A 26,284-nucleotide genomic window follows, 5' to 3' on the forward strand; every position below is an offset into this window, starting at 1 on the left:
GCCCCTCTGGTGGGCAGGCAGCATCCCCTGGCACGCGGGGGCACTGAGAGATGCCATGCAGCCAACAGGCCACGGCCCACCCCTCCTCAGGCTAAGCCATCTGCCAAGAAAACTATTGAGTTACATAAAAAACTCATTCTTGAAATCCCAGAGGCATCCTTAGAATGGAGCGTAGCCTTCAAATTAGAATGTTCAAAAAGGTGGGGGGCAGGGCAGAGTTTGCCTGTAACTTGATTTCAGGTGACGGGGTGGCTAAAGAGCAATGCCTGGGCTCTGCCATCCTGGCTGGAAAGGGGATCCCAGCCCCTCCGAGGTGCGGCGTTCCCATGGCAACTCTGCAGCGCAGAATCCTCTGGAAGCGTCTGCCAAGGCGGGCCCCCGCTTCCCATACCCTGGTATTCCAGGCTTGGTTTCCAGGGACGGTTTTCTGGAACAAGTGCTGGGAGGAGCCGGAGCAGGAGGTGGGGGGGGGGGGGGCATGGTGCTTCAAACTTCTATCCATTTAGGAACCTGCTACCCTGGAACAGTGAGAAGTAGTTTAAATGTTTCAGATGCCCTGAGGCTCTGAGGAGGGTGAGCAGCCCCTGGGAGGGCAGGCTTCAAGGAGGAGAGATGGTGGGAATTCCCCAGGCAGGACGAGGGCAGGCGAGGGGAACATGTGCTAAGACCCTGATGTCTGACTTCTGGCCCTCGCGGCTGGCTGCAGCTTCCCCTATCAGTCCCAAGCCCAGGGTCCAGAGCAGCTTGGGCCCTAGATACCAGGTACCAGGCTGTGCCCAGGGCCCTGGCAGGGAACTGGCAGAAATCTGTGGCACTCATTGGAAAACTGGGGTGAGATGGGCCTCAGGGCAGCTGCCATCCACCCTTCACCTGGGTCCCTCCTGCTCCCCTTCAATCCGTCCCTCCCTAGGCCCATCCTGGGCCCCCTCCCCCTGCCTTGCCCCCAGCCCCAGGTCCGGGCAACCACCCCTTCCCCGCCCATCTGAGCAGGCTGCTTCCCAGCGGCCCTGGGGCGCTGGGCCTGGCTCTCGCCTTCCCCTGTCGTGGCCCAGACCTCTCTGCCCTGCCCCTAGCAGCCCGTTTCTCCTGAACGAAGAGTCTCGAAGGAAACACCCCCCCTCAGGGCCCTTCCCTGTGCCGGGGACTCTGTCCTGAGCAGCGCCGAGGCTCGGCTCGTCATTGAAACTGAGCCTCAGAGGAGCAGGGACGCACCCAAGTGCACTCCTGCACCCCAGAGGACCCTGAGGGGGCCTCCTCTCCTCTCTCCTCCCCAGCTTCCCGCCCCCAAGGGCCTCAGGTCCCTCCCTGTACCCTCCTCTCCCTCACTGCCACCCCCACCCCAACCCAGCTCATCCCCACTGGCGCTCAGCCCTGGGGCCGGGCGATGGGCCTCTCGTTTCCTTTGCTGGATCTACACTGGGATCCCAGGACATTCTTGCCCTCTCCCCTGTGTCAAAGCCCCTTGAGGGTGCTGCCCTTTCACCCCACGCTCTTCTCCTCTCTCCCCACTCACCCAACACCTCGGCACCTGCTGTCCTCCCAGCCACCCGTGCCAGGCCAGACCACTGCGCTGGTCAGCTCCGTGTCTGTAAGAAAGGGACGGCCGGTCCCCGAGGAGCTGGGATTTTATTCCACACGGGGTGGGAATAGGCGGCGGGTTTTCAGCAGGGGGAAAAAGAGTCCATGTAGGTTTTATCGGGTGTTCTTGGCTACTTGAGAGCCAGGGCAGCAGTTGGGGGGCTGGTTTGGTGGGGCCAGGGCCAGGGAAGGGGTCGGTGCAGCCCTCTGGGGGCTCCCCTCACTGTCCCTTGGGTCAGCAGGAGTAGGCTGCTCCCCAGCCTGAGGGTCACGTCTGTGGTGGGGGGGAGACTTGAGGGCTGAGAGGCAGGCTCCCAGCAGCCTGAGCGGCAGCTCCCTCTTGGCCCCCCAGGCCTGGAAGGCAGCTCAGTGCCAGACAGCTTCACCTCCCTAAACAGGTGCTGAGGTCATTAAACTCCAGTCCTCTGGGGCCCCTCAGCCTTGTCCTGGGTGCTTGCAGGCCTGGGCCCAGACAGGCCTATCATCCACCCCCACCATCCCTGCCCTTTGTCCCTGCAGGGAGGGACCCTACCTGCAGAACTTTGGGGGTTTGGGTGTGAGGGCACCTCTGGGACCTCTGGGACAGGCCAGGGAGGGTGGGGACAGGCCAGACCTGTCCATTTGACAAATGAGGAAACAGTGGGAAAGCAGAGGCAGGGTGGGGGGAGCAGAGCCCAGCAGCCCCTAGCCCCTCTCTGCCTGTGAAATGGGGGGTGGGAGCTACTGTAAGTGTTGACAAGGGAGGGATGGGAGTGCTTGGAACAACAGAGATGGCTCTGTGCCAGGCACCCAGGGAGCCACTGTCCACACAGGGCCTGGGTTTCTGTAACATGGAGGGACCCCTCACCTCTCCTAGCTGCCGCAGGCCATGCAGCCGACTGTGATGGGGGAGGGGTGGGGAGGGAAGGGGCAGTAGGCCGGGAGGGAAGGGGCCAGGCTGTATTCGGTCCACAGGGGGATGGGGATGCAGCGGGAAAGCAGATGAGAACAGAGGACAGATGACAGCAACTGGCAAGTGGGGCCAGGATGGGCCAGACAGGGGGGCTCTGGGCCTTGGGGTGGAAGGAAGAGCAGCTGAGGCCCCGAGGATGGGAGAAGACCCCAGGAGCAGGGGTGATGGAGCCCTTGGTACAGTGAGCTGGGTGTAGGGAGGGGTAGGCCAATGGGAGACCACTCGCGGTCCTTCCTGGGGGAGGCAAGAACTTCCAGCCATGCTACCCGCGTGCAACCAGCCCTCCTGCACCCGAAAGAATGTCCAGGTCTCGCTCTGTGTGCCCGCACCTGCCTGCTCTACAGCGACCTCCTCGGCCTCCAGAGCTGTCCCTGAGGCCCCCTCAGCCCCAGCGCGGTCACCATCCTTGGTGGACCCCACGCCCGCCCCCCTCGCCAGCCCCCCTCCCAACCCCGCCATGGCCACCGTGTGGACGGGGAGGTGGAGGTGTCTGCACAGCCGCTCCTTTATTCCTGCCCCCTCGAGGCTCCTGCACACGACGTGGACCTCAGGGTGTCTTGCTGGCCCCTCCCGGGGGCTCACAGTGTGCCTGAGGGGGTGGGACGCACTGGACAAGTAACGGATTTCCAGGACGACTGCAGGTGAGAGGGAGGGAAGGGCTCAGGAATGGGGGGGGGGGGGCGTTGAGGAGGGGCATTTGTTACCCCCAGCCCAGGGGAGGAAGGGCCTGCTGGGAAGGGGGTGGGGGAGCAGCCTGGGCAAAGCCTGGGCTGTGGAGCTCTCGGTGGGCAGGACTGGGGTGCAGAACGGGGCAATGGGGCAGGCCAAGGCAGGAAGGGTGCAGTGCTGGGGCCCAAATCCAGTGCCCACCAAGTCCTTTCTTGGGGGCGGGGAGGGGGCTGGTCCAGGGCGACACCTGTAGGCGGGTGGAACTCGCCCTAGAGATTTTCATACACCAGATTCAATTCACCTTCATCCTTGTATCTCTGTGCGTCCTCCTGGAAAGAAGAAAGGGGACAGAAACCATCAATAAGAAAAAAGGAACCTGCACTGATTTAGTTGAAGTCAGCGGCAAACAAGCGGATGGCTTTCATGTGGAGCTTTGACAGGGAGCTCTGCTAGGGTGCAGCCCCGGCCCACCCTGCCAGCTTCTTCTCCCCCGACCCCTTTCCACCCCCATGCCAGATCGCAGCCCTCCAGCCACACAGGCCTCCTCAGTGCTCTCTCCTCTGTGTGGGGCATTCACCCCACTCCCCCATTCCATGGCTGCCTCTTACCCTGCAGGGCTCAGCTGAGCCTCCCCTGAGATCTAGCACCCCTTGGGCCTGGTCTGGGCCCTCCCTGGAACCCATCCCTTATAATGGGACTGCAGGGGGCACTGTATGCAGTATAGACCGTGTATAGTTCAGGGCTGTGTATAGACAGGGCTTTGAGACTGGGAGAGTCAACAAGTGAGAGGCCAGGCACCAGCCCCCTCTCTCCCTGCCCGGGCACCTTTCCCAGCACAACATCTGATCCTCACGGCAAATCTATGAGCTGGGAATGTGGGCCTGGGGCTGCACAGCTGGCAAGGTGAGGCAGGGATTCAAACCTGTGTGCTCTTAGCCACTGGGCCAGGTGCCTTGGAGAGAGGGATGCAATTCCACAAAAGGAGGTTCCCTCCCACGGTCCTGTTTAATCCTCACTTTACAGATGAAGAGACTGAGGGTCAGAGGGAATGAGTGGAGGGGCCAGGTTTTGGTAGTCCCTAGGTTTGGGCTTGCTGCCTCACCACTGCCTACCTGGGTGAGACGGCTCTGTGCAGAGGGCGGGATGCCAGCTTCGTTGTCGATGTAGGCATAGACCTCAGTCTCTCGGCGCTGCAGGGCCTGCAAGGGACAGAGCTAGAGGGTCGGAGAGGTCCCAGAGGGACAGTGCTCTGGGCCCAAACAGCCAGACTCCCTGCCTGCTACAGACCACTCCTGCCAGACCCCAGGGAGGGCACAGGTCTGTGGGCCATAGCCAGGCACGGTCACTCCCCTTGCCAAGTCACACCAGGGCCCAGTGACACCACCAGGGTTGGCACTTGCCATTCCCCTCACCCCCTTTCCCACATGCCCAGCACCCCCTCCTTTCCGTGCTCCCTGCCACCTCCTTCATTAGCAAACACTTCTCCTCTGGGGTGACTTGAGTCCCCCCCAAAAGACGTGTTCAAGTCCTAAACCCCATTTCTGTGAATGTGAACTTATTTGGAAACAGGAGTTTTGAAGATGTCATTAGTTAGGACAAGGCAGTGTGACCGTGTGAGTGTGAAAACCCTGTGACTGACAACTCCCTTTATCCAGTGTGTGGGCAGATGAGGAAGAAAAAAAGACAAAAAATAAATAATGGAGGGAGGGGTAAGGGGTATAGGATGTTTTGGGTGTTCTTTTTTATTTTTATTTACCTTAATTTTTTGGGGGGGTAATGGAAATGTTCATGAATTGATTGTGTGATGAATGCACAACTGTATGATGATACTGTGAGCCACTGATTGTACACTTTGGATGATTATATGGTATGTGAATATATCTCAATAAAATTGCAAAAAAAAAAAAAAAAAGAGGCCAAATTGGATTAGGATGGGCTCTAATCCAATATGACTGGTGTCCTTATAAGGAGAGACTTGGACAGACAGACAGAGTGGGGAAGGCCAGGTGGCAACAGAGGCTAAGAAGGCCATGGCTGGCCTGCAAGCCCCTCCAGAAGTCAGGAGAGATCATGGAACTCCCCCCCCAACACCTTGGATTTGGACTTCCAGCCTCTAGAACTGTGAGATGATGAACTGTGAGATGTTTCCAGCTACCCAGTTCATGGTGTTTTGTTATGGCCGTCTTGGGAAACTGAGGCAACCTCGGTTTCCTGGGTCCCAACGGCTCTATCTGCTCTTCCAACTGGCTGATGAGAGGAAAGGCCCAGGCCTGCTGTGACACCTGCAACCACTGCTCTAATGGGACCCCTCCTGCCACCTGCCCTCACCCTCCCCTGCTTCATAATCCCTGCCCCTGTGGGGTCCTGCCCACCCATCTCTGCCCTCCAGGTCCCCCTAAAATCCCCCAGCCACATCTGGCACCCATCAGGGTTACCCTTCTTCTGTCCCATCAAACTTGTGCCTTGCTGGGGGATTCCAGAGTGCAGCCCTGGCCTTGGCACCATCTCCCACCTACGGCCGCTTTCCTCTCATCCGCTTCAGCCCCTGGGGCCCCGGGCTCTGGGCATTACCTTAATGTTCCTCCTGGGAAGTCTCGAGCTCCCATTGCTCACTTTCTGACCACAGGCCTGCCTGAGCGTGGGTGAGCCCCAGTGGGGCTGGGGGGACCCGAGCCTCTGGCCTCTCTGGCTCCCCAGAGAGTCACGGCTCCCCACTGGCCCTCTCCATCAGATTGGGTGCTCCTTGAGGGTCGGGGCTGTGCCAGGTTTGTCTCTGGGGCCCTGTACCCATGCTTGTGTCTGGCACGAAGAAAGCAGTGCCAAAGGGGCAGTACTGAGGAGCTCCCTGCCCACTTGGGTGTGTCCTGGCCTCACACTCACTCTTGTCCATGCGCTTGGCCCAGAGGCCATGGATGGGAGAAGGATCTGGAGCTTTGAAGTCAGATGATACTGGGTTCAAATTCCGGCTCTGACTCTTGTAAGTCACGGGCAACCCCTTTAACCTCTTTATGCCTCAATTGCCTCATCTGTAAAATGCGGATAATCAAATCTATGCTGTAGGCTTAATGCAGGATTAAATGAGATATTGTACATACAGGGCTCAGCAGAGGGTTTGGCAAATAGTAGGTGCTTAAGAAGCAGCTGGTGAATGCTCCTCAAGAGAGACCTGGAGTCTCTCTCCCCTCTCTGCAGTCACAGCCTGGACTCTTTCTGGGGTCTTGTGAGGGGCAGACCTTGTTCTTTGGAGTTGGTGGAACAGAGCCCACCAGCAGACAGCCTAGGCAAGAGACAGGAACGTTTCCTTCCCTCATGGATGTGTCATTTGGATGCCGGCTTGTTGCCAAGGAGGCGGTTTCCCTGGCAACAGGCAAGCGAGGGTTGCCGAGGCAGGCTGGGGAGACAGGTGGTGTGCTCAGAGGCAGGAGGAGGGAAGGGAGGAGGGAGGGAGGCAGGGAGGTGCCGAGAGGCAGCCGGGCATGAAAAGCTGAGTAATTGCCTTTTGGTGCTTGGGAGACCCTCGCTCCAAGGGCATCAGACAGGGGCTGGTGAGTAGCCTCGGGATCAGTTCTAGGGATCTTCTGAGCCCGAAAGTGGGTGGGCCTTGAGAGGGCTCCTAGGCCTGCTTCTGGGTAGGCAAAAGGGAAGGGCCACCCCAAGGAGGAGCCCCATTTCCAGTGAAAGGAAACTTCTAAGGCCTGTTCTGTCTTGTTCAGTTTTCACTCCTGCTCAGAGCACCCCTGGCAAGCCTGGCGCAGGAAACAGGCAACTGCTTCCCAGCAGACCTTTGTCCCCTGGCTCCTGCTGGGGGCCGAGCCTGAAACCCCCAGATCTGACTGAATCAGGGCTGGATACTTCTAGACCGGAGAGAAGCAGGGACACGGCCTCTTTGGCAGGCGTCTCGGAGGGTGAGCTCCAGAGGGGGAGGCCCAGGCGGGCCTGGGGTTCCCACGAGAAGGTTCTCTTCTGCCCCATGTTCTTCTCCTGCTGGCCACCCACCGGCCCACCATGCTTTAATTCAGAGAGGACCTGAGGTGTCTAAGGTCATCAGGGCCCTTAGGGTGGAGCTGCTATGGGAAGCAGGTTTCCTGCTTCGAGCTCTGCTGCTCCGACTGTCCGGGCGCCAGGCGGCCAGCGGATATCAGAGGCAGAGAGGATCATCCTGCCCTGGGGTCCTGTGGCCTCTGGCCTTCATGGGTGGGCGGGCCTCGAGCTGTGGGCCTGGCAGGAGCAGCCGCAGGGCTGTGGGCTGGGGGACAGGGCAGGGAGGGTGTGGGGGTTACTGCCCCCCTAGCAGCTGCTGAGTGAAGTCTTTGACAAGCCCTGACCTGCAGAGCCGCATTTGTATTCAGGGTGTGATCTGCGTCTCTAGGCTGTGAAAAGGAGGGTGAGCCTTGTCAACAGGATGCCTTCCCAGGAGCTCAGCCAGACCATCCTGGCCTTCCTTGGCAGTGGTGCCTCACTCAGCACAAGGGCCTGTGCAAGAACACTGTGGTGCTTCCAACTGGGGGCTGGATTGGGCTGGGCTGAGCTGGGGCTGGCCTTGTCTGATGCCTATGCCCTCCAGGGCCTGTTGCCTCCTGCCGTAGGTTGGAGTCGGATAACCTGGAATGGTCCCCAGGCCTGGCTGATGTCAGTGCTAAGACTTTCCTCCAGGCAGGCAGAGACCACAGCTGGTCACTCCTGTCGTCCCCATTCCCAGTGACCATAGAAACACAACAGTCCCATCAGTGGGGTGCCCGCACACAGATCGGTATGCTGTACTCTGCAGGTGGAATGGGGCTGATTCAGTTCGGGGTGTTGAGAAAGGAGCTGATGTAAGCTGGGAGACCCCCTCAGTAGGGGAGAGCACCCCAGCTCTAGGCTGAGACTGTGGCATGTCTGAAGAATGCTAGAAAGGGGCTGCCCTCTCACCTGTCATGAACTGCACATTCTTGGGGAACTTGGTGCTAAATCATGTGTAGACAACCTGTTGCAGGTGAGGCAGGTCTCCAATGAAGGCCTCAAGTACCAGCTGAGGAGAAGTGAACCTGGGTCTTTGAGTGGGAAACACCGGCACCAGGAATGGGGAGGAAGGTCCCCTCAAGCCACTGTGAGGAGGCTGGGCCAGCCAGGACTGGAGAACAGAGCTGAGGGAAAAAGCCAATCACAAGGCTGACATGGCACATTTGCTGCATGGTGCCCTCCTCTGCCCAGCACCAGGCCTCCCAGACCCCTGGATGCCCTGTGAGGCCAGAACTAGCTGCTCATCCATACGGCTTTTGGTCAGGGAGCAGCTGCTGTGTAGGGCACTGGGCTTGTGCAGGGGAGAGGTTCACAAGACAAACCCTGGCTGTGAGGGTTGAGGAGAGACACAAGAATGGAAGATAGGGAGGTTGGGTGCTGGAGGGGGCTGGGGGAGTCAGGATGGGTCTTACTGAAAAGGTGCCCTTAAGAGCTCAAGGTATGGATAACTACAGGAAGGGCACTCTTGGGCAAAGGGAACAGACAGTGCAAAGGTCCTGGGGCAGGTGTGTTGAGATGTAGCCAGGAGGCCAATGTGGCTGGAGTGAGTGGGGAGAGAGGGTATGGGGGACTTGTGATCAGAAAGATCTTGGAGGCCATTGTAAATCTCTGACGAGGACTCTGAGTGAGAAGGGCACTCTAAGGGACTGCATTGGCCCTGAGAAGGCTCTTTGCAGACCTCCGACTACATGGATCACAATTGACCAAGGGTCCCAGCTGCTTGGCCCTAAAACCCATCACCATGTTTGCATTTCCCACAGGCTGCTCCCAGCCAATGACTGAACATGGCAAGGATGCCATCCCAGGCCTCCCATCCCTGGGGGATATGATGACTGGTTTGGGCTTGGGGACTCCCAACAGCCTTGCTGAACCTTTATCAGATTACATGGCAGTGTGGGATGCATCACCTGCCTTCCTTCCCTCTCTCCTTCACTTGGGCTCAGACCTGCATCACAGTCTGACTGGTCCCCTAGTCTTTCCCAAATCCCACCCCACTTTCTCTCATAGGTGGTTTCCCTAGTAAAATTATTGCACATTTAATCCTAGCTTGTTGTCTGCTTCTTGGAGGTCCTAGACTAACCAGGGCCATGAGCTGCCTGTGGTTTAACAAGGTCCCTCTGGCTGCTGCCAAATGGAGAGCAGTCTGTGTGTGTGTGTTGGGGACAGTGAGGGGGAGGGAGTGGCAAGGCTAAAAATAGGCCAACTGATTAGGGACCAATTGAGAATAGTTGTGGTTTCCACCAGGCATCAGTAAGAAAGGACAGGATTTGAATATGCTTTGAAATAAGTTTTGCTGATGGATCAGATATGGGAAATGAGAGAGAGAAGCAAGGACAACTTCAAAGTTTTTGACCTAATCATCTTAGAAGGACAGGGCAGTCATTTGCTATGATGAGGAGGGCAGTGGGAAGAGGCACTTTGATGGGTAAAGACTTGGAGTTTGGATTGAGAGAGCTGCAGATTAGACATCCAACTGGAGTTGAATCCAGTGTCCAGAGATGCCCGGACTGGAGAAATAAGTTCGGGAGCTGTTGGGGTACAGATGGTCTTGAGGCTGGATGAGATCACCCAGGCCATAAAAGAGAAAGGGTCCCAGAGCTGGGCTCCAGGGTTTTATGCTAATGTTTAGAAGCTGGAGGCCTGGGGAGGAACCAGCAAAGGAGACTGGGGAGGCATGGAAGGGAATCAGAAGGTCAGGAAAGAGGGGATTGTTCTGGAAGCAAGTAAAGAAAGTGTGTCGTGGAGCGGGGAGAGCTCAGCAGCGTGAGACACCCTGATTCATCAAGTAAGATAAGGAACTGAGAACTGACTGTTGGATTTGACAACGTGGAGGTCATCAGTGACCTGGAGAAGGAAAGTTTAGGTGCAGAGGTGGGGTAAAAGCCTGTCTGAGCCCATCAGAAAGGAAAGGGGAGAGGGAAATTGAAGACAGAGTTTCTGGAAGGAGTTGGGGAGAAACAGCAGGGGGGCTCAAGATAAGGATTTTAAGACGGAAGAAATCAGAGCATATTTATAAGCTGAAAATGCAATATTCTATCACTATCACTAGTCCGATTTTACAGATTATGGAACCAAGAATCAGAAGGTTCAAGTAGCAGAATCAGTGAGCAAAAGAGCTCACCTTTGTCTAGCTGAGCCATTCCAAATCCATGCTCTTAGTAGGTCAATTTTTTTTCATGTTAAAATATATCATGAGCATCTTTCCATAAGAAAAAAAATGCAATAATTGACAAAACTAACAGGAGAAATAGACAAATCCACTGTCATACTGGCAGATTTTAAGTCACTCCTCTTAGCAACTGATAAAACAGGAAAATCAGTAAGGACATGGGACATTGAACAACATGATTAACAGACTTGACCTAATTGACATATAGAGAGTATCACCCAACCATACACAGTACAAGTTCTTTTCACATGCACATGGAATATAAGCTGGGCCAGCAAGGATCAATAGATTTCAAAGGATTCAAATCATCAGATCTGATCACAGTAGAAGTAAGCTAGAAATAAAAAACCAGATCACTAGAAAATAATCAAACATTTGAAAATTAGGTGAAACACTTTTAAATGTGTCAAAGAAGAAATCACAGTGGAAAATGTAAACTGAAATGAAAACATCACATATCAAATGTTGTGAGATGCAGCTAAAACCCTATTTAGAGGGAAATTGATAGCCTCAAATGTACAAATTAGGAAAGAAAATTGAAAGATCAATTATCTAAATACCATCTGTGCTGGTTTAAAGATGTTATGACCCCAGAAAAGCCATGTTCTTTTCCTAATCCAATCTGTGGGAGCAGACCTATGGTTTAGGGTATAAATCTTTAATTGGATTGTTTCCAGGGAGATCGACCTACTCAATCATGGGTGCGACCTTCTGATTAAATTAATTCCGTGGAGGTATGGCACACCCAATTGTGGGTGTGGCCTTTTGATTAGATGGAGCTGTGACTCTGCACATTCAAAGTGGGTTTGATTAGTTTACCGATCGCTGATTAGTCCTTTAAAAGGTGCAGTATTTTGGAGTTGTTTCAGATCCCAGCAGGCATCACCATGTGCCTTCCCATGAGATGCTAAGCAAGCCCAAACCTGGAGAGAGTGAAAAGAAGCTAAGAGATCAAATCTAGAGTTCATCCTGGAGCAGCTAAGTCAGGACCCACCATTCTTAGGGCGAAAGCCACTGGAATCAGAAGCCAGAAGCAACGGAACCAGAGGAAGGTCCACAGACCCCAGCCACATGCCTTCCCAACTGACAGAGAAATCCCAGATACCGTCTGGTCTTTCTTAGAGTCAAGGCATCCTGCTCTGGATGCCTTAGTTTGTAACTCAATAAATCCCCTTTATAAAAGCCAATCCTTTCTGGTGTGTTGCATCCCGGCAGCATTAGTAAACTAAACCACCCTCCAAAGAAAGTAGAGGAGGAACATCCAAACAGGCCTTCCCTGAAAGTTGGGAACATGACAAAGGGGCCATCAGGCCTCCTATTTGCCAATGTATTGGAGGTCTTAGGCAATGTAATAAAGCAAGGCGGGAAAATAAAAGAAATAGAAAGTGTTAAGGTTGAAATAAAGAAAAGAAACTGCCATTGTTCACAGATGACATGATTGGTTTTGTAGAAAATCCTAAGGAATTTACAAAAAAAATTAGAATGAATGAATGAATTTGGCAAGTTCATGCACTGTAAGGTCAATATAGAAAAATCAGTCATCTTTCTATGTACCAGCAATGAACAATTAGAAAATGACATTGAAACAGGAACAGCTCGTGTATCCTAAAGCCGCGGCATGGGAATTACTGTGATAGTGGGGTAAGGGTCTAGCCTGGGACCCGGCACGCAGAAGACAGTGACGTCCTTCTCATCTGTCCAGCTCCAGCCCCTGCTGGTAGCACCTGCTCTCAAGGTCTAGCAAAGACCTGACATCTCCCTTCCCCTCTCCTTCCTGGTCCTAAAACTTTTCCCATCCACCCTACAGGTCAGGTGGCTGCTTCTCTACCCTCCCGAGAAGCCCTCTGAGCCTCAGGGGATTTCTAAACAGGCAAGAAAGATGTTCCCTTCAAAACTGAGTCTCTTCCATTTAAAATAATCTCGCAGAAGGATATTTATTCCCATGGGAAAATGTTCAAGATATAGTGTAACAGGAAAAAATAGCTGTACTACTCCAAGTGAAAAAAAATAGTATATGTGAGTGTGTGTATGTATGTATATTGTGTCTCTTTCTGTGTATTTATAGAAAAAAGACTGGAAGGTATATAAAACTCAATGTTACTAGTATTTTAGTATTTAGCTTGGAAGTTGGAATTAGGATAATGGCTATTTTCTTCTTTTTGAGATACAAACGCCCAGACACAGAGGGGGATGGTGCTGAAGGGAATGTTTGCGTCTAATAGCTGACACCAGAATTCCTCTTAAGGGAAACACCATGATGAGCTGCTGGGAGAGAAGAGAGACAGGGAAGTCTAGGGCTGCAGCGGGTGGAACTTCCCCAGGATGAAGGAGCTGAAAGCCATTTGAGAGCTGGACCCGCCATATAAACATGTCATATTCTACGTGCCCTCTGTGTCGGCTTTTGGGGAGGTCAAGGTAGGACGTCCTATGTGAAGGGTTTTGCATGTGAGTCAAGGTTGGGTGAGTGTGTGTGTGTGTGTGTGTGTGTGTGTGTGTGTGTGTGTGTCAGGAACAGCGACAGCAAATATAAGCAGAAGCCCAGTACCAGAGGGCACAACCTCCCAGGGGCCAAGGGGGGGGTGTCTCAGCCCACCTGCTCCCATCTCACAGAGCTGAGACCCAGCTGGCACAGGCTGGCATTTAGTCTTTCTCTACAATGAGCATCTGTCCCTTGTGGAGCTGAAATAAATGCATCTGCCAAAGGACGCTCTCCCCGACCCGGGCCCCAGCCCCTGGGCAGGGCGGGTGGGCCATGGCCACGGCCCCAGGGGATTCATGAGACATTGCAGTGATGGAAAATGCTTACGACACACCAGGGTGTGGGACAAAGAGGGTCCTGGCCCACGCCTCTGCTGTGATTGTAACGGCATGAAACAATGTCCATCGGTGGGAGGGCAGAGCGCGTGTGAGGAATTGAAAATCACTGATGCGTCCAGGGCGTGGGACGTGCCTGACCTTTTCCTCTTTCTGTGATTCTTTGTTGTTGTGATTCTGTGATGTTGTTTGTGCAATAAAAATGGGAAGAAGTTGGTGAGTGGTCAACGTCGCTGGGTCAGATGAGGGAACTTTTGACTCTCACCAGCTCCTGCCTTCCTGATCCCAAGTCCAGAAGTGGAAGGGGTGCCAAGGAGGGGGCCGCGGTGGGAACTCACCTTTCTGTGCCCAACCGCCTGGGGTCAGGGGCCACACAGCTGTAATCTCGTTTCATCCTCGTGACCACCCCACAAATGGAATTATCATCCCCGTTTTACAGATGGGAAAACTGCGGCTCAGAGTGCTCACACAGCCGGCAAGTGACAGAGCTAGGACTCAGGTGGGCATTGGAGCTCAGCCGCAGGTGTGAGAGAGGTCCCAGGACTCACCGTGTAGACGGATTCAGCAGCAGGGTGTTCAGGACGGCTGGGGACTCTGGGGTCCGGGCACTTCTGGGCAGGGTGCTTCCCCAGTAGCTGCCTCCCTTTCTGTGGGGAGAGGAGTCAGCACTGGAGACGAGGGGCACCACGTCTCCCTCCCCTCACAGTCCCCACCAGAGGAAAAGGTGACAGATTGTCCTCAGGCCACACAGAGATAAATCACTCAGCACCCACCCGCCCTCTCTAGGGAAATGTGGCAAATGTCTCCAAGACTCACATCAAACCACTGCTCTGCCTGGAGACATGGGGAATGAAAAAGACCAGCACAAGGCCTGTCTACCCACAGAGCGCCTGGCTCGGGGGCAGAGGGAGCCGCAAGGCCTGGTGCCAGCTTGGCAGGGGCCGGGGCAGCGGAGCCTACTGCTGCGAGTGGACCCTGAGCTGGCTCCAGCCAGCCCGGCGTCCAGGCCTGCTCAGCCCCTTACCGGCTCTGCAGCCACCTCCCCACTCTGGACCTCAATTCCTCGTGAGGTTGTTGCACGATTTAGGGAGGGTGGGTAAGCGCCTGGCTCTCCGATAGCACCCAGGAGACCCTTTGTCAGCCCCCACCCACTTGCCAGACACCTCCTGTTGGCCAGGCAGCATGGGGCAGGTACGTCCCCTGCCCTCCTGGAGTTTAGGAGTCCAGTGGGGAGACAGATGATGCGACTAGCAGTTTTACTAACGCGTGGTAAGTGTGTTGGTGGGCAGGCAGAGAACCACTATCCCAGCAGGAAAGGATGATCAAGCTGGGAAGGAGCTCATTCAGCAAGAGGGGGTGGAGAGGGTGCCAGGCAGAGGGAGGCAGCATGTGGCAAGGCTGTGGGCCTGGAGATCAGCATGGCCAGAGAGGGGTGGACCTGCCTGGGACGGGTGTCTGGAAGAGGGTGGCGCGTGGGAAGTGTCCCAGAGGAGCTTTGAAGCAGGAGGCTCCAGGAGCAGATTTATCTCGGTTTCAGAAAGCTCACGCTGGTTGGGATGCCCAGTTCAGGGTGGTCTGCTGGGTGGGTGAGGGGCTCGGGCCATCGGGTGGGCGAGGGGCTCGGGCTACCGGGCAGCAGGCGGGTGCTCCACGTTGCCAACAGTGGAGCAGAAGCAGCCTCATCTCGGGTAAGAGCTAATTAAAAACCCTGGCTGCCTGCCAATCCCCAGCCCATTTACTCCCGGATCAGCTCTCAAGAGCTACTTAACTCTCAGGCAGAAATTGGCGCCACCCCCAGCCATGGGACAATGACGGCTCGAAGGGGGGCATCTCACGGCGTGCCAGGAGCAGCGCTAGGCCCCTTATCTGCCCGACCTCACACACACCTCAGCCAACCTGTGAGATGAGTATCCCTGTGTCTGTTCTGCACATGAAGCTCAGAGAGGGCAAGCAACTTGCCTGAGGCCACACAGCCAGGAAGTGGCCAAGTCAGGATTTTAACCCAGACCCGATCCCACAGTCCCTGGAGTTTCCGCTCCTCTGTTTTTTTTTTTTTGAATATGCACGTCTCATAGACCCAGTTAGATGGGTGCTGGCAGCTGCAGTGCTTTACAGTTTATAAGGAGCTCCAGGATATTTTTCTATTTTCATTTTATTCACATAATAGCCTGAGGAGGTGGGCATGGAATTGCCCATTTAACAGAGGGGGCACTGAGACTTGCCCAAGTAGTATATGGACTGAACTCAAATGCCCCCTTCTTAAATCTTTCTCCCCCTGCACCATCTGCTTCTTGAGGGGTCCGTAACAACTAGAGGCCACCTGGTCACCTTGGTGCCTCTCCCAGTCAGGATGGGTCCCAGTGCCTTTCTCTTGCTGAGCCAGTCATCCTGGCTGCCACCGAGAGAGGGTGTGAGCCGTGGGGAGCAGCTCGGGGCAGGCCTGAGCTCAGCTCTACACCACCGGGGACTGGAAACAAGGCCCCTGGCCACAGCTGGGCCGGTCAGCAGGGCTTACTGGCCCTCCCCTGAGTGGGGCCTGGGCCGGGCGCTGAGGGCTGCATGGTGACAGAGAAGCCTGTTCTGGGGGTACTGCTAGTGAGAGTGGGGGGGCTCACCCAGGCAGGTCAGTGCTGCTGTGGGGTCCCCAGGGAAGGGGCCCACGTCTGCTGGGGGCTGCAGTAGACTTCTCAGTGCTGCCCTTGCCTCCCAAAGACAGGGAGGGGATCCCAAACTCCCCGAGTCCAAGTGGGACCCAGATGGAGGGAACAGTGGGACCTGCAGAAGGCTGGCCTGGCCAGACCAAAAGGGGTCGGGTGGAAATGGGAGGCGATGAGGCCAGGCAGACTGGCGAGGGCTGGGCCACAAAAGGCCAGCGCCCCGCACCGCACCCCCCCCCCCCCCCCGCCCCGTGTCTTTATTCCCAGGGCAGAGTTTGCAGCGTTTGCATTTACAAGGCTCCCTCCTGGCTGTGGGGTGGATTGAAGGCTGTGGGCTGCAGGGGGACAAGGCAAGGGGCCTCCAGGAGGGGCGGGGCTGAGGAGAGGAGGCCTGGGCTGGGTGTGGGGTCCACTTTGCAACTCTGTCTTGGAGGAGCCCGGGGTGGACGGGTTGGGGAGCTATCCTGCCCCAATCCCTGCTGCTCGGCCCTCACAGGGCACCACATCTGTTTTTGCTATAAAGGCCCCGTGACTTGGAGACCTTAAATCGTTGGTTTGAAAAGCCGGTGCAAAGAAAGCAAGGCTGAGGGTAATGGAGGGGATGTGCCGAGAATCTTGGGGCCAGCCTTGCCTTATCCTGAGTGCACCGTCCCAGGCCGCCAGCATTTGCCCCCTTTTTTGTGATTTTCAGATAAATAAAGCAGCTAGGGTGGCTCCTCCCAGGGTGCCTTGTGGGGTGTTGGGGGCACACAAGCAGCTCAGGGAACCTGTTAAGCCTCATTTTCGTCCTCTGTCAATTGCGGTGACGACGCTGTCCGCCTTGCCCACCCCACACCCTGGCCGCATCTGACCTGCCTTTCAGGTGGGTTTATTCCATCCTCCCTTCTACGGGCACCTGCTGTGTGTCAGGCCCTCTAGGTCCTGGGGACCCGAGTCCCTCGCCTCCAGTGCTTATGCTGTGACCTGGGAAGTGGCTGCAAACACATAAGCCAGGGTGTGAGGGCAGAGCGTGGGGAGGCGAGGAGGAAGCGGGGAGGCCCGTCCTCCTGGCGAAGGTGACGGAGCCAGGTTGGTAATGGAGAATGGGGAGAAGGGGCTGGATGCTGACGGATTTGGGGCTGGTCTTATTGCCGACATGGGGAAGACTTGGGGGGTGTAGATATGGGGGCACTAAAAATACTGTTCTGTACACATTTGGTGGGAGGAGCCCCTGGGACTGCTGGGTCAGATGCCAGGAGAGGTTGAAGATGGATGTGTGTCACCAGCCCTAGGAAGCCGGCCCCAAGCCCTTGAGCCACATGGGAGACTGCTCCGTTAGCATGGTCACTTCTGGCTTCTAGACAGCTCTCTGCTGAGTGCCTGTACTAGCCCCTCCACTCCTCCTAGCAACCCCACGATGCAGGTCCTCTGCTTATCGCCCCCGTTTTACAGATGGGGAAACTGAGGCACAGGGAAGGTAACCATCCTGATCGCGTAAGTGGCAGAGCTGGGATTTGAACTCCAGCCCCGAGCCTCCACTCTTAAGCCGCACATGACTGCTTCTTCCTTTTCAAAACATGTTTCAACTAACCGACTGTTTAAGAGTCAGCCTCCCCACCAGACGGCGAGATTTGGTCTGCCGTCTCCACGCTGCAATTCCTGTCAAGGAGTCTGCCACAGGAGGCTGCCTGTGTCTCATGTCTGAGGGTCACCCCTTCACTGGCTCCAACCATCACCCCACATTCCCTGGCCCCTCTGGACAGTCCCCCGCCAGCCCCTCACAGTTCACAGGCACTACCATTTCTCCTGGCTCGCTGGCATCCCTTCCTGCCGCCCCCAAGCTGCTGGCCACCATTGTCCTTGGGGCTAGGACCGTGCCTTGCCACTATGGGGTCTTCCCTTGGTCTAGCCGTGCCCTGCTCGGCCCTCAGGGGCCAGGTGCTTATCCCGCTGTCTGCCACCCTCCCCCGCCACCTGTGCACCCGTTCACGCTCAGGTCATGATGGACAACCCCGCACCTGTCCCTGGGAGACAGGCCACTGACTCCGGGGTCATGGCCACAGGGCCTGCCTCCCGAATTCCAAACCGCCTGGGTCTGCATTAAACCCATGGCCGCTTTCTGCACCCTGGCCAGCTTTCCTGGCAGGAAGCTCCTAGGTGCTACTGCCCCCTGTGTCAGGCACCCAGCCAGTGGCTCGTAGATGCCGTTTGTACCACCTCCGGGCTGAGAGCGAGGATCTGTCCTTATCCCCATTTCCAGAGGCAGCAGCGGAGGCTCTGCCAAAACCAAGCAGAGAAGGCCGGGGCCGCATCTGCTTGCTTCCCATCGTTTCTGGCACCTAGCCCAGAGCCTCAGCAGATATTCCCGGGAGGCCAGAAAGAGGCAAGGGTGGGGAGAAGGAGGGGAGAAGGCGGGAGCTGCTGCCCACCCAGCAGGGCGAGGCGGATGGAGGTCAGGCCCCGGCACCCCGCTGTGGGTCCTCTCCGTCTCCCAGTCCTTTGCTGAGCGCCCGCTCTCTGGGCGGTGCCAGGCACCGGGCCTCTCTCCAGACTCGCAGATTTAGTTGTCACGACCCCATTCTCATGGAACAGGAGTCGAGGTCACTTAGTGAGGGGGGCGGGGGAGAGCGCAGGTTCAAGGTCAAGCCAGGGCACGGCTCTGCCCCTCACCCCTGCCCCCCTTCTTGCCTTCGGGGCCCGTGCTAGTCAATAAATGTTTGCCAAGTAAGGAGCACATCAAGAGAGGGAGGGGGGAAATCAATGGAGGGTGGGAGCTGGGGGTTGGGAGGACACATGAAAATAAAGAGCCCTCGGCCTGGGGCCCAGAAGGTGCCCTGGAAGTTCTGGCTGAAGGGACAGGGTGGGCTCTGTGCTAACCGGGAGACTCGTGCACGCTGAGGGCAGTGTTTCCCTCTCCCGCCTCCACTGCCCTGTCCCTGTGACCAACGGTCCGCGAGGGGTCCGGAGCTTCCGGGATGTTACAGCAGAGCTCTCAGCGTCTGGGAGACGCTAACCAGGCAGAGTCTCTCTGCAGCTCGAGGGCAGGACGAGGCCGAGTTAGGAAGGAACAGAAGAAACAGGAACTGGCTTGTCAGGGCCACGCCCCACTTCTGCCAGCACTGAGGGGGAAGCCACAGGACGGGGGTGGGGGGTGGGGTGGGGGTGGGGGGCGGTGAGGAAGCCGTGGTGTCCCCGAGGCCCTGACTCGGCCGTGGCTCACCGAGGCAGAAAATGCTTCCTGAGGCTCCTGGTGGAGAAAATGGACCACACTCCTGTTCTCCTAGGTCTCTGGGACTTTCTCTAGAAGTGCGATTCTGTCTCCAGCCTTAAAGCAAGGATGGGAGCGCCAAGGCTGGGGCTCGAGTCCCAGCCCTGCCACATCCTGGCTGTGCGGCTGTGAGCGAGTCCCTCCCTGCAGGGTTCCCATCTTCCTGGCCCATTCTTCCTTTCCACTGGGTCCCTTCCCCTGAGGGAGGAGGACCCACAAGCAGTGAACTCCAGTGAGCTGAGGGCAGAACACACCAGCGAACCCCAACGTCTTCTCTTTAGCCTACAGCCGGCCCCCTCTCGCCACCCCCACTGAAGCCACCCTGGCCCCAGCCGCCCCCTGCAGTAGCTCCTCACCACTCTCCCTTCCCTGCTTCTCCTAACTGCAGCCAGGAATCCATCAACATCTAAATTCAATCCTGTACCCCCTCTCTCTAAGCCCCCCATGGCTCTCATCTTGCTTGGATTAAGAGGCAAAGCCTTCCAACGCCCATTCCCTTCTCTGGCCTCATCTCCCAGCCTCCCTTCCTCTGCTGTCTGTGCTCCGACCTCGCTGGCCAGGCAGTCCCTGGGACACTCTGAGTATGGTCCTGCCTCTGAGCATCTGCACCTGCTGTTCCTTGTTGGGCTCACCTTTCCCTGATGTTTGCCTGGCTCTCTCCCTCCCTTAGAGTGTCCCACTGGGGGCACTGTCCCTGATACTTTCCAGCTCCAGAAAGGTCTAAAACAGAAGGTCCCTTATCCCTCAATCACTGCCCTTCTTGCTTTGCTGTTTCCCTCACCCCCTGCACTTAATACATCTGCTGCATTACCTATTGACTTGTTTCTTTGTTTATAGTGGGTCTTCCCACAACTAGATAATGAATTTGACCAGGGCAGGGATTTCACTGGGTCTCTGCTGTGCCTAGAAAAGGGCCTGGAACATAGTAAATGCTCAATAAACACATGTTGAATGAAGGAATGCATAAATGCCTGAATTCCTATCTAATGGGGGGAGGGGGTGTCTTTTCAGGATTGAAAGGGGGTTTGGCCCTTTGGGTGCCAGGGCTGAGCTGGGGTGTCAGGACTGACTCCTCAAACCCGGGCCTGAGTGCTGAGATCACAGCTTTCAGGCAGCCAGGGTGGCGGATCCGGATTCTAATCCAGAGCCCTGACCAGCCGTCTTTGCACCCCAAAGCCCAGCCACTGGGGGCTGCCTCCTTTCACGTGCAGTACCACGTGCCGGGCGCAGAGGCTGTGACCAAGACCGCCGTGGTCTGTCTTTATGACTATCCTGCCTAGTGGGGAGGGTGGGCCTTGAACAGGAAACTGAAAACAGGATGATGATGGAGTTCGGGGTGCCCCAGTGGGGAGACACCCCTGCCTGGGCAGATGCCGCCCACAGAATGAGCAGGAGTGGGTCGGGCACAAAGCAGGACCGAACTGCCCATTCCATCTGCATGCCAACCCTGAAGTGCCACATGCTGGTTGTGTGACCTTGGGCAAGTCACAGCCTCTCTGAGCCTCACTTTCTGGAGCTGGAAAGTGGCAAAATGGTGTCTGGTGGCATAGCAGCTCCCAGGACAGGCTTCTTTGTTTCTGGGGTCCTGGGATCCAGAAAATCCAGGGTGCACGTTCTTAATCTAAGAGGGCCTGCAGCAACTACAGGACTCTCAGTGGGGCCCACTGGGAAAGGCTGCACATTTCTTGGGATGAGAGCATAAAGGACCCAGTGGAGCAGGGTGGTGGTGCAGGCCCAGCAACTGTGAGCCGGGCCCGGGGCTGCCAGAAACCATGAGGGATGGCGGCCCACCGATTACAGGTGTGGATGCCCCTCCCCGGGCCCACCTGGACACATTGAGGGCCGCGCGGGAAGCATCCCCCAGGGGCTGTGGGTGCGGGCGAGGGGCGGCGGTGCCACGCCACGGGGTGGGCACTGCGCCTCCCATACCTTCTTCCAGATCAGCAAAGCCGTGCCCAGGCCACTCAGGGCCACCAGGAGACCCGTGAAGCCAAAGAGCAGTTGCTTTTTGGGGCCCAGTGGGGGCTCCTGGTACCCGGCGTCTAGAGGGAGGGGAGGGAAGCGGAGGGGTTAGTTCCCTAGAAGCAGCCAGCACACACCCCACACCCACCAGCCCCAGGTCTCCACTCCCTCCACTCTTCTTTACAAGTTCCCCATTTATAACCTTCCCTCGCAGGGACCTCTGCTTGCTAGGATCCCCAGGCCCCCTGCCTCTACTCAGGTTGTCCTCTGCACACGCATGTTGGCTAAATCTCCTCGTTCTGTTTCCTGCCTTGGCTCTCTGTAAGGGCAGCGCTGGTAGCTTTTGCTCCTTTAGTGCCCTTACCTACTTCCCTTGGTGAACTGGCTCCACTAAGAGCTACTTGGGGGCTTCTGGGGGAGTCATTGCACCTCTCAGGGTCTCCTTTTCCCCATTTGTGAGATGGTGATAATGATTATCTAGTTCGTGGGGGGGACACGGTGAGGAGAAGGGGCAGGAAGCTGGCACAGCCCTCCATCTTCCCCAACGCCCTCCCTCCATCATCCATCAGTCCACCCATCATCCATCTACCTATCCATCCATCCATCCATCCATCCATCCATCCATCCATTCATCACCTATCCACCTACTCCTCCCTCCGTCCATCCATCATCCACCCACCCATCCAACTGTTCACCCATCCATCCATCCATCCAACCACATGCCAGGCACATCAGGGTCTGCTGTATTCAGCACTTCCTGTCTCCAGGCACCGGCCCTTCTTGCACAATCTCATTTTATCCCCATGGAAGCCTTTGACAAGCTGGGCATCACCATGAAGACTAGGCCCAAAGTCATACGTCAGGAAGCAGCAGGACCAGGGCTCGAACACGGATTCTGATGCCCCCAGCTCTTTCCCTTTAGGTGTGAGCATCATGCTGTTATGGTGTCTCCCAAAAAGATGAGTCCTGTCCCCAACCCCGGTCTTATGAATATGATCCTCTTTGCAAATAGGGTCTTTGAAGGTGCTATTAGTTAATATGGGGCAAAACGTGTTAGGGTGGGCCCTAATCTGACTGGTGTCCTTATAAGAAGAGGATATTTGGACACAGTAGAAGACAGAGAGAGAGGACAGCCATCTGAAAGAAGCAGATTGAATTATGCTATGTGCTGGTTTGAAACTGTTATGTATCCCAGAAAAGCCATGTTTTTTTAATCCAATCTTATAGGGACAGACCCATTGGTGGGTGGGACCTCTTGGTTAGGTTGTTTCCATGGAGATGTGACCCTACCCATTCAGAGTAGGTGTTAATCAACTTACTGGAGTCCTTTAAAAGGAGAATATTTTGGAGACACAGATGCTTGGAGATGCTAAAAGAGCCATTTGACACCAGAAGCCTGGAGAGGACAGTGGATTTTGCCATGTGTCCTCCCATGTGACAGAGACGCCCTGGACTCAGTCAGCCTTCCTCGTGTGAAGGTATTCTCTTGTTGGTGTCTTAATTTGGACATTTTCACAGCCTTAGAATTGTAACTTGCAACATAATCTATCCCCTGTATAAAAGCCATTTTTGATATTTCCATATCAAAAAATCCATATCATAAAAAATCCATTTCTGATATTTTGCATTCTGGCACTTCAGCAAACCGAAACAAGCCACGAGCCTAAGAATGCCAGGGATTGCCGACAAGCTACGGCAAGAGCCCTACAGACTTCAGAGGCAGCTTTGATGTTGGACTTCTGCCCTGCAGGACTGTCGGTGTGCCGGTGTCACAGCAGCCCTGGGAAACTAACACTAGGGGCTTTGGTGATGAGTTCGTCCTCAACTTTTTGGGGTCATCCCTCCTTTCAGAATGGGCCAGATGCTTGTACCCCCATGGCCCCCCAAACTCACACACATGCACACACCTGATTCTGCACATACCCAAACCCCCATTAGTGCCAATGGGACACTGGGACCCGCCAGAGCCTGCCAGTGGCAGATCCTATCCCAGGCCTCCATCCTTTCCATGCCTTGGCACGCCTGCACACCGGGAGGCTTCCCACAGCGGCTCTGTCCTGCCTTGCCAAAGCTGGAGGGGAGGCAAACTACTCCCTGCTTGGGACCCTGAGCCTGAAGCTCTGCTGGTTGAAATCTTTGGGCCTGTATGCAGGGAGGAACGGGGGGAACCTCACCTCTGACCAGGATGAAGGTGCCATTGCCAGTCTTTTTGATGCTCGGCCAATGAACGGAACAGTAGTAGGTGCCAGTGGCGGACGCGTTGGGCAGCTGGGGGGTGACCTGACATTGCACAGTGTGGGTCTGGTTTACTGTGCCCGGGCTGGGCTCGAAGACAATGGGTGTCTCAGGGCTAAGCTGGCCCTGCAGGTTCACATGAGAGTAGCTGACGCTGAACTTCATGAATTCTGTGGTGTACGGGTAGGTGATGCTGCAGCTGAAGGAAACGGCCTTTTTGGCCAGGGAGACCATAATGGGGGGGCCGATGTGGATCACCGACTGTCCTCCTGCAGGGGAAGGAAAAAGTGGCAGGCAGGTTGCTCTCGGAGGCTGCCCCAGTGGCACCTGCCTCCCCATGAGGGCTGTGGCTTGCATGTCTGTGCACTCGCTGGGTGCCAGGTGTGGTGCCAGGGGCTTTTGCCCACATGACACTACATCTCCCAACACACCCGAGGTAGGGACTGGGAAGAGCCCCATTTTACAGAGAGGAAGAGTCTGAGGGTCAGAGAGGTCCAGCCATGTGCTCTGGATCCCTCGGCAGTTGTGGGCTGGAGCTGCAACCCAGATCGGATCTGGGAGATGCCATTGCCACCCTCCCAACCCCAGCTTCTCCCTATGGCCAAACATGAGGCCACGTTGGATAAAACACAGGCATGAGAAGACCAAAAACTGGTAGAAGATAAGAAGGGAAGAGGAAGGAGGCAAGGAAACAAAGTAAGATAACCAGGAGCTTCCTGACAGTGGATATGAGGAGGGAGGCAAGTTTGCCCAGGGTTTCATCTGTTCCATGGAAGGAAGGACCAGTTCAGTAGAGGCACACCCTTCCCTGAATCTGAGCTCGGGGAAGAATTTGTCAGGTTTTTCCAATAACAGCTGATGCCCATGAGAGCAGGGCTTCGAGCCACGCAGAAGTGTTCCACACATGGCCATTTCATCCACAATGTCCACCGACACTCCCGAAGGCTCCTGGGTGGGAGCTGCCCCTGCTATCTCACCCATCAGAGGTACTATGGAAAAAAAAAAAAAAACCCAAAGCAGCCACCTCTGCAAGCCTGGGAGATTCTGGTCAGATTCTGGACCCAGCTCTGCAGCAGCCACACCCTCCCCTGACTTCAGCCTGCATGAGCCCCAGCTGGCCCTCAGCTTTCCCGGTCTCCCCAGCCTCTTCCTTCTCTAGCAGCCGAGCAGCGAACTGCTCTAAGTAGAGGTCAGCCAGTCAAGAAAACACAGGCCAAGTTGCTCATTGGGAGAAGCGTGCACATTTGGGATGCTCAGAAGAGTAGCAAGATTTATTTTTGGGGGGGAAGTGAGGCAAGGGCCTCCTGCCTGTGGTGCGCCCCCACCCCCACACCCACCCCCACCCCTGGGCTGGTGAGAGGCCAGGTGGGTCTCCTCCAAGAGCTTTTATGCTCAGCCCTAACCTGTAAGGGTGTCCCTGTCCCTGGGAGACTCAGGGATAAGGACAGATGAGGCTCTCCGTGCTGCCAAGTCCCTCCAGGATTGGGGGGTAGGGAGTGGTTGAGCTGCCTGTGGAGCCACTGAAGAGATGCCTCCCTGCCCCAAAGAACTGAGGGCATGAAGGCCCCACATGAGGAGGTCCCAGTGGCTGGTCGTGGGTGGAGTCCACGGCAGTGGTGGGTCCACAGGGTAGGCGCCGGGCCCCCGCTCAAGGACCGGCAGAAGTGCATTTCTCACGCACCTGACATCGCTGGCTGTAACTGCACAAGATTTTTGTTTTGTTTTGTTTTAAATAATAACACCGTATTTGTTTTGTAATAAAATGAGAGGCCCTGATTCAGGGCTTGGGGCTTGTCTGAGACGCAACGGGGTAGGATGGAGGTGCAGGGGTCCTCACACTCGGGATGCACCCCCTTTGCCCACGTGCCCCTCTGCCCAGCAGGCTTCCCGGCAGCTCCTCATCTGGCCACTCTGGCTTTTTTCCCTGGGCCCCGGTTTGGGAGCAGTTTGCCAAATCTCCTCCACACTCTTCTGTTTGATTCTCGAGGGGCCACCAGGGTGAACGTGTCCTCCTGGGAGGTCCAGGCCTGACCAGGGTGGGGAAAGGGGCCGTGCCAGTGGCCTCCGACCTCCTGGGGCCTCCCACTCTCCCTGAGCATCTGAAAGCCTCAGCGGCATCCAGGGGCTGCCCAGGGCTAAGGTGAGGATGGACACCCTGGTAGCACCACAAAGCCACCTTCCTGTTTACCCTGGCTGGAAGTTGTTCATCATCCTTCTGGAGAGTCTCCCCATTTTAGGTATTCTTCTAGAAAATGATGAAATCTGCCAGTGCTATTAAGCCAATCTTAACTTTTAGCCCATAAAAACAGATGTCTAAGTTTAATTGAACACCATAAGTACATGGAACCTTGAGTAAGTAAGGCATGAGATCTTGTAGGTTTGTCCAGAGTGATGCCCCAATAAATCCCAGAGTGATTTGAACAGTGAATAAAAAAGTATTTGCAAAGTACCCTTTGGGGAATGGTGAGAAAGGGGGAAAATTCAACTTACCCATATGGAGAAGGCCTGATATTCTCACAACCAAACCAATAGGCCAAGCCCTCAGTCTTAGGGTTTGTTCATATGAAACCTAACCCTACAAAGGATAGGCTAAGCCTACTTAAAATTAGGTCTAAGAGTCACCCCAAGAGAACCTCTTTGGTTGCTCAGATGCGGCCCCTCTCTCTCTCAGTCAACACAACAAGCAAACTCACCACTCTTCCTCTGTCTACGTGGGACATAACTCCCAGGGGTGTGGACCTTCCTGGCAACGTGGGACAGAAATCCTAGAACAAGCTGGGACTCAGCCCAAGGGATTGAGAAAACCTCCTCAAAAGGGATTGGGAAAGCTTCTAGACCAAAATGGGGAAGAGAGAAATGAAACAAAATAAAGTATCAATGGCTGAGAGATTCCAAACAGAGTCGAGAGGTTATCCTGGAGGTTATTCTTACGCATTAAATAGATATCACCTTGTTAGTTAAGGCATAACAGAGAGCCTGGAGGGAACTGCCTGAAAATG

The 26,284-nt window shown here is 55.7% G+C and overlaps 1 protein-coding gene across 2 annotated transcripts in view; it reads right to left on the bottom strand.

Moving 5' to 3' along the window:
- Positions 1-3,048: 3,048 nt before the first annotated feature.
- NFAM1 (NFAT activating protein with ITAM motif 1) overlaps positions 3,049-26,284 on the bottom strand; it is a 34,387-nt gene continuing 11,151 nt past the window's right edge. The window contains exons 2-6 of one of the 2 annotated variants that reach the window (XM_077169064.1): positions 23,225-23,554; positions 21,018-21,130; positions 13,733-13,831; positions 4,312-4,398; positions 3,049-3,528 (exon numbers count right to left, since the gene is read on the bottom strand). In XM_077169064.1, the coding sequence (XP_077025179.1) occupies positions 3,469-3,528; positions 4,312-4,398; positions 13,733-13,831; positions 21,018-21,130; positions 23,225-23,554 (689 nt within the window). In that variant the 3' untranslated portion in view covers positions 3,049-3,468. Of the gene's footprint in view, positions 3,529-4,311; positions 4,414-13,732; positions 13,832-21,017; positions 21,131-23,224; positions 23,555-26,284 lie in introns of both variants that reach the window. The other variant, XM_077169063.1, reaches the window with a different exon arrangement.

This window comes from Tamandua tetradactyla, chromosome 7 (assembly GCF_023851605.1).
Source record: "Tamandua tetradactyla isolate mTamTet1 chromosome 7, mTamTet1.pri, whole genome shotgun sequence".
Classification (NCBI taxonomy): domain Eukaryota; kingdom Metazoa; phylum Chordata; class Mammalia; order Pilosa; family Myrmecophagidae; genus Tamandua; species Tamandua tetradactyla.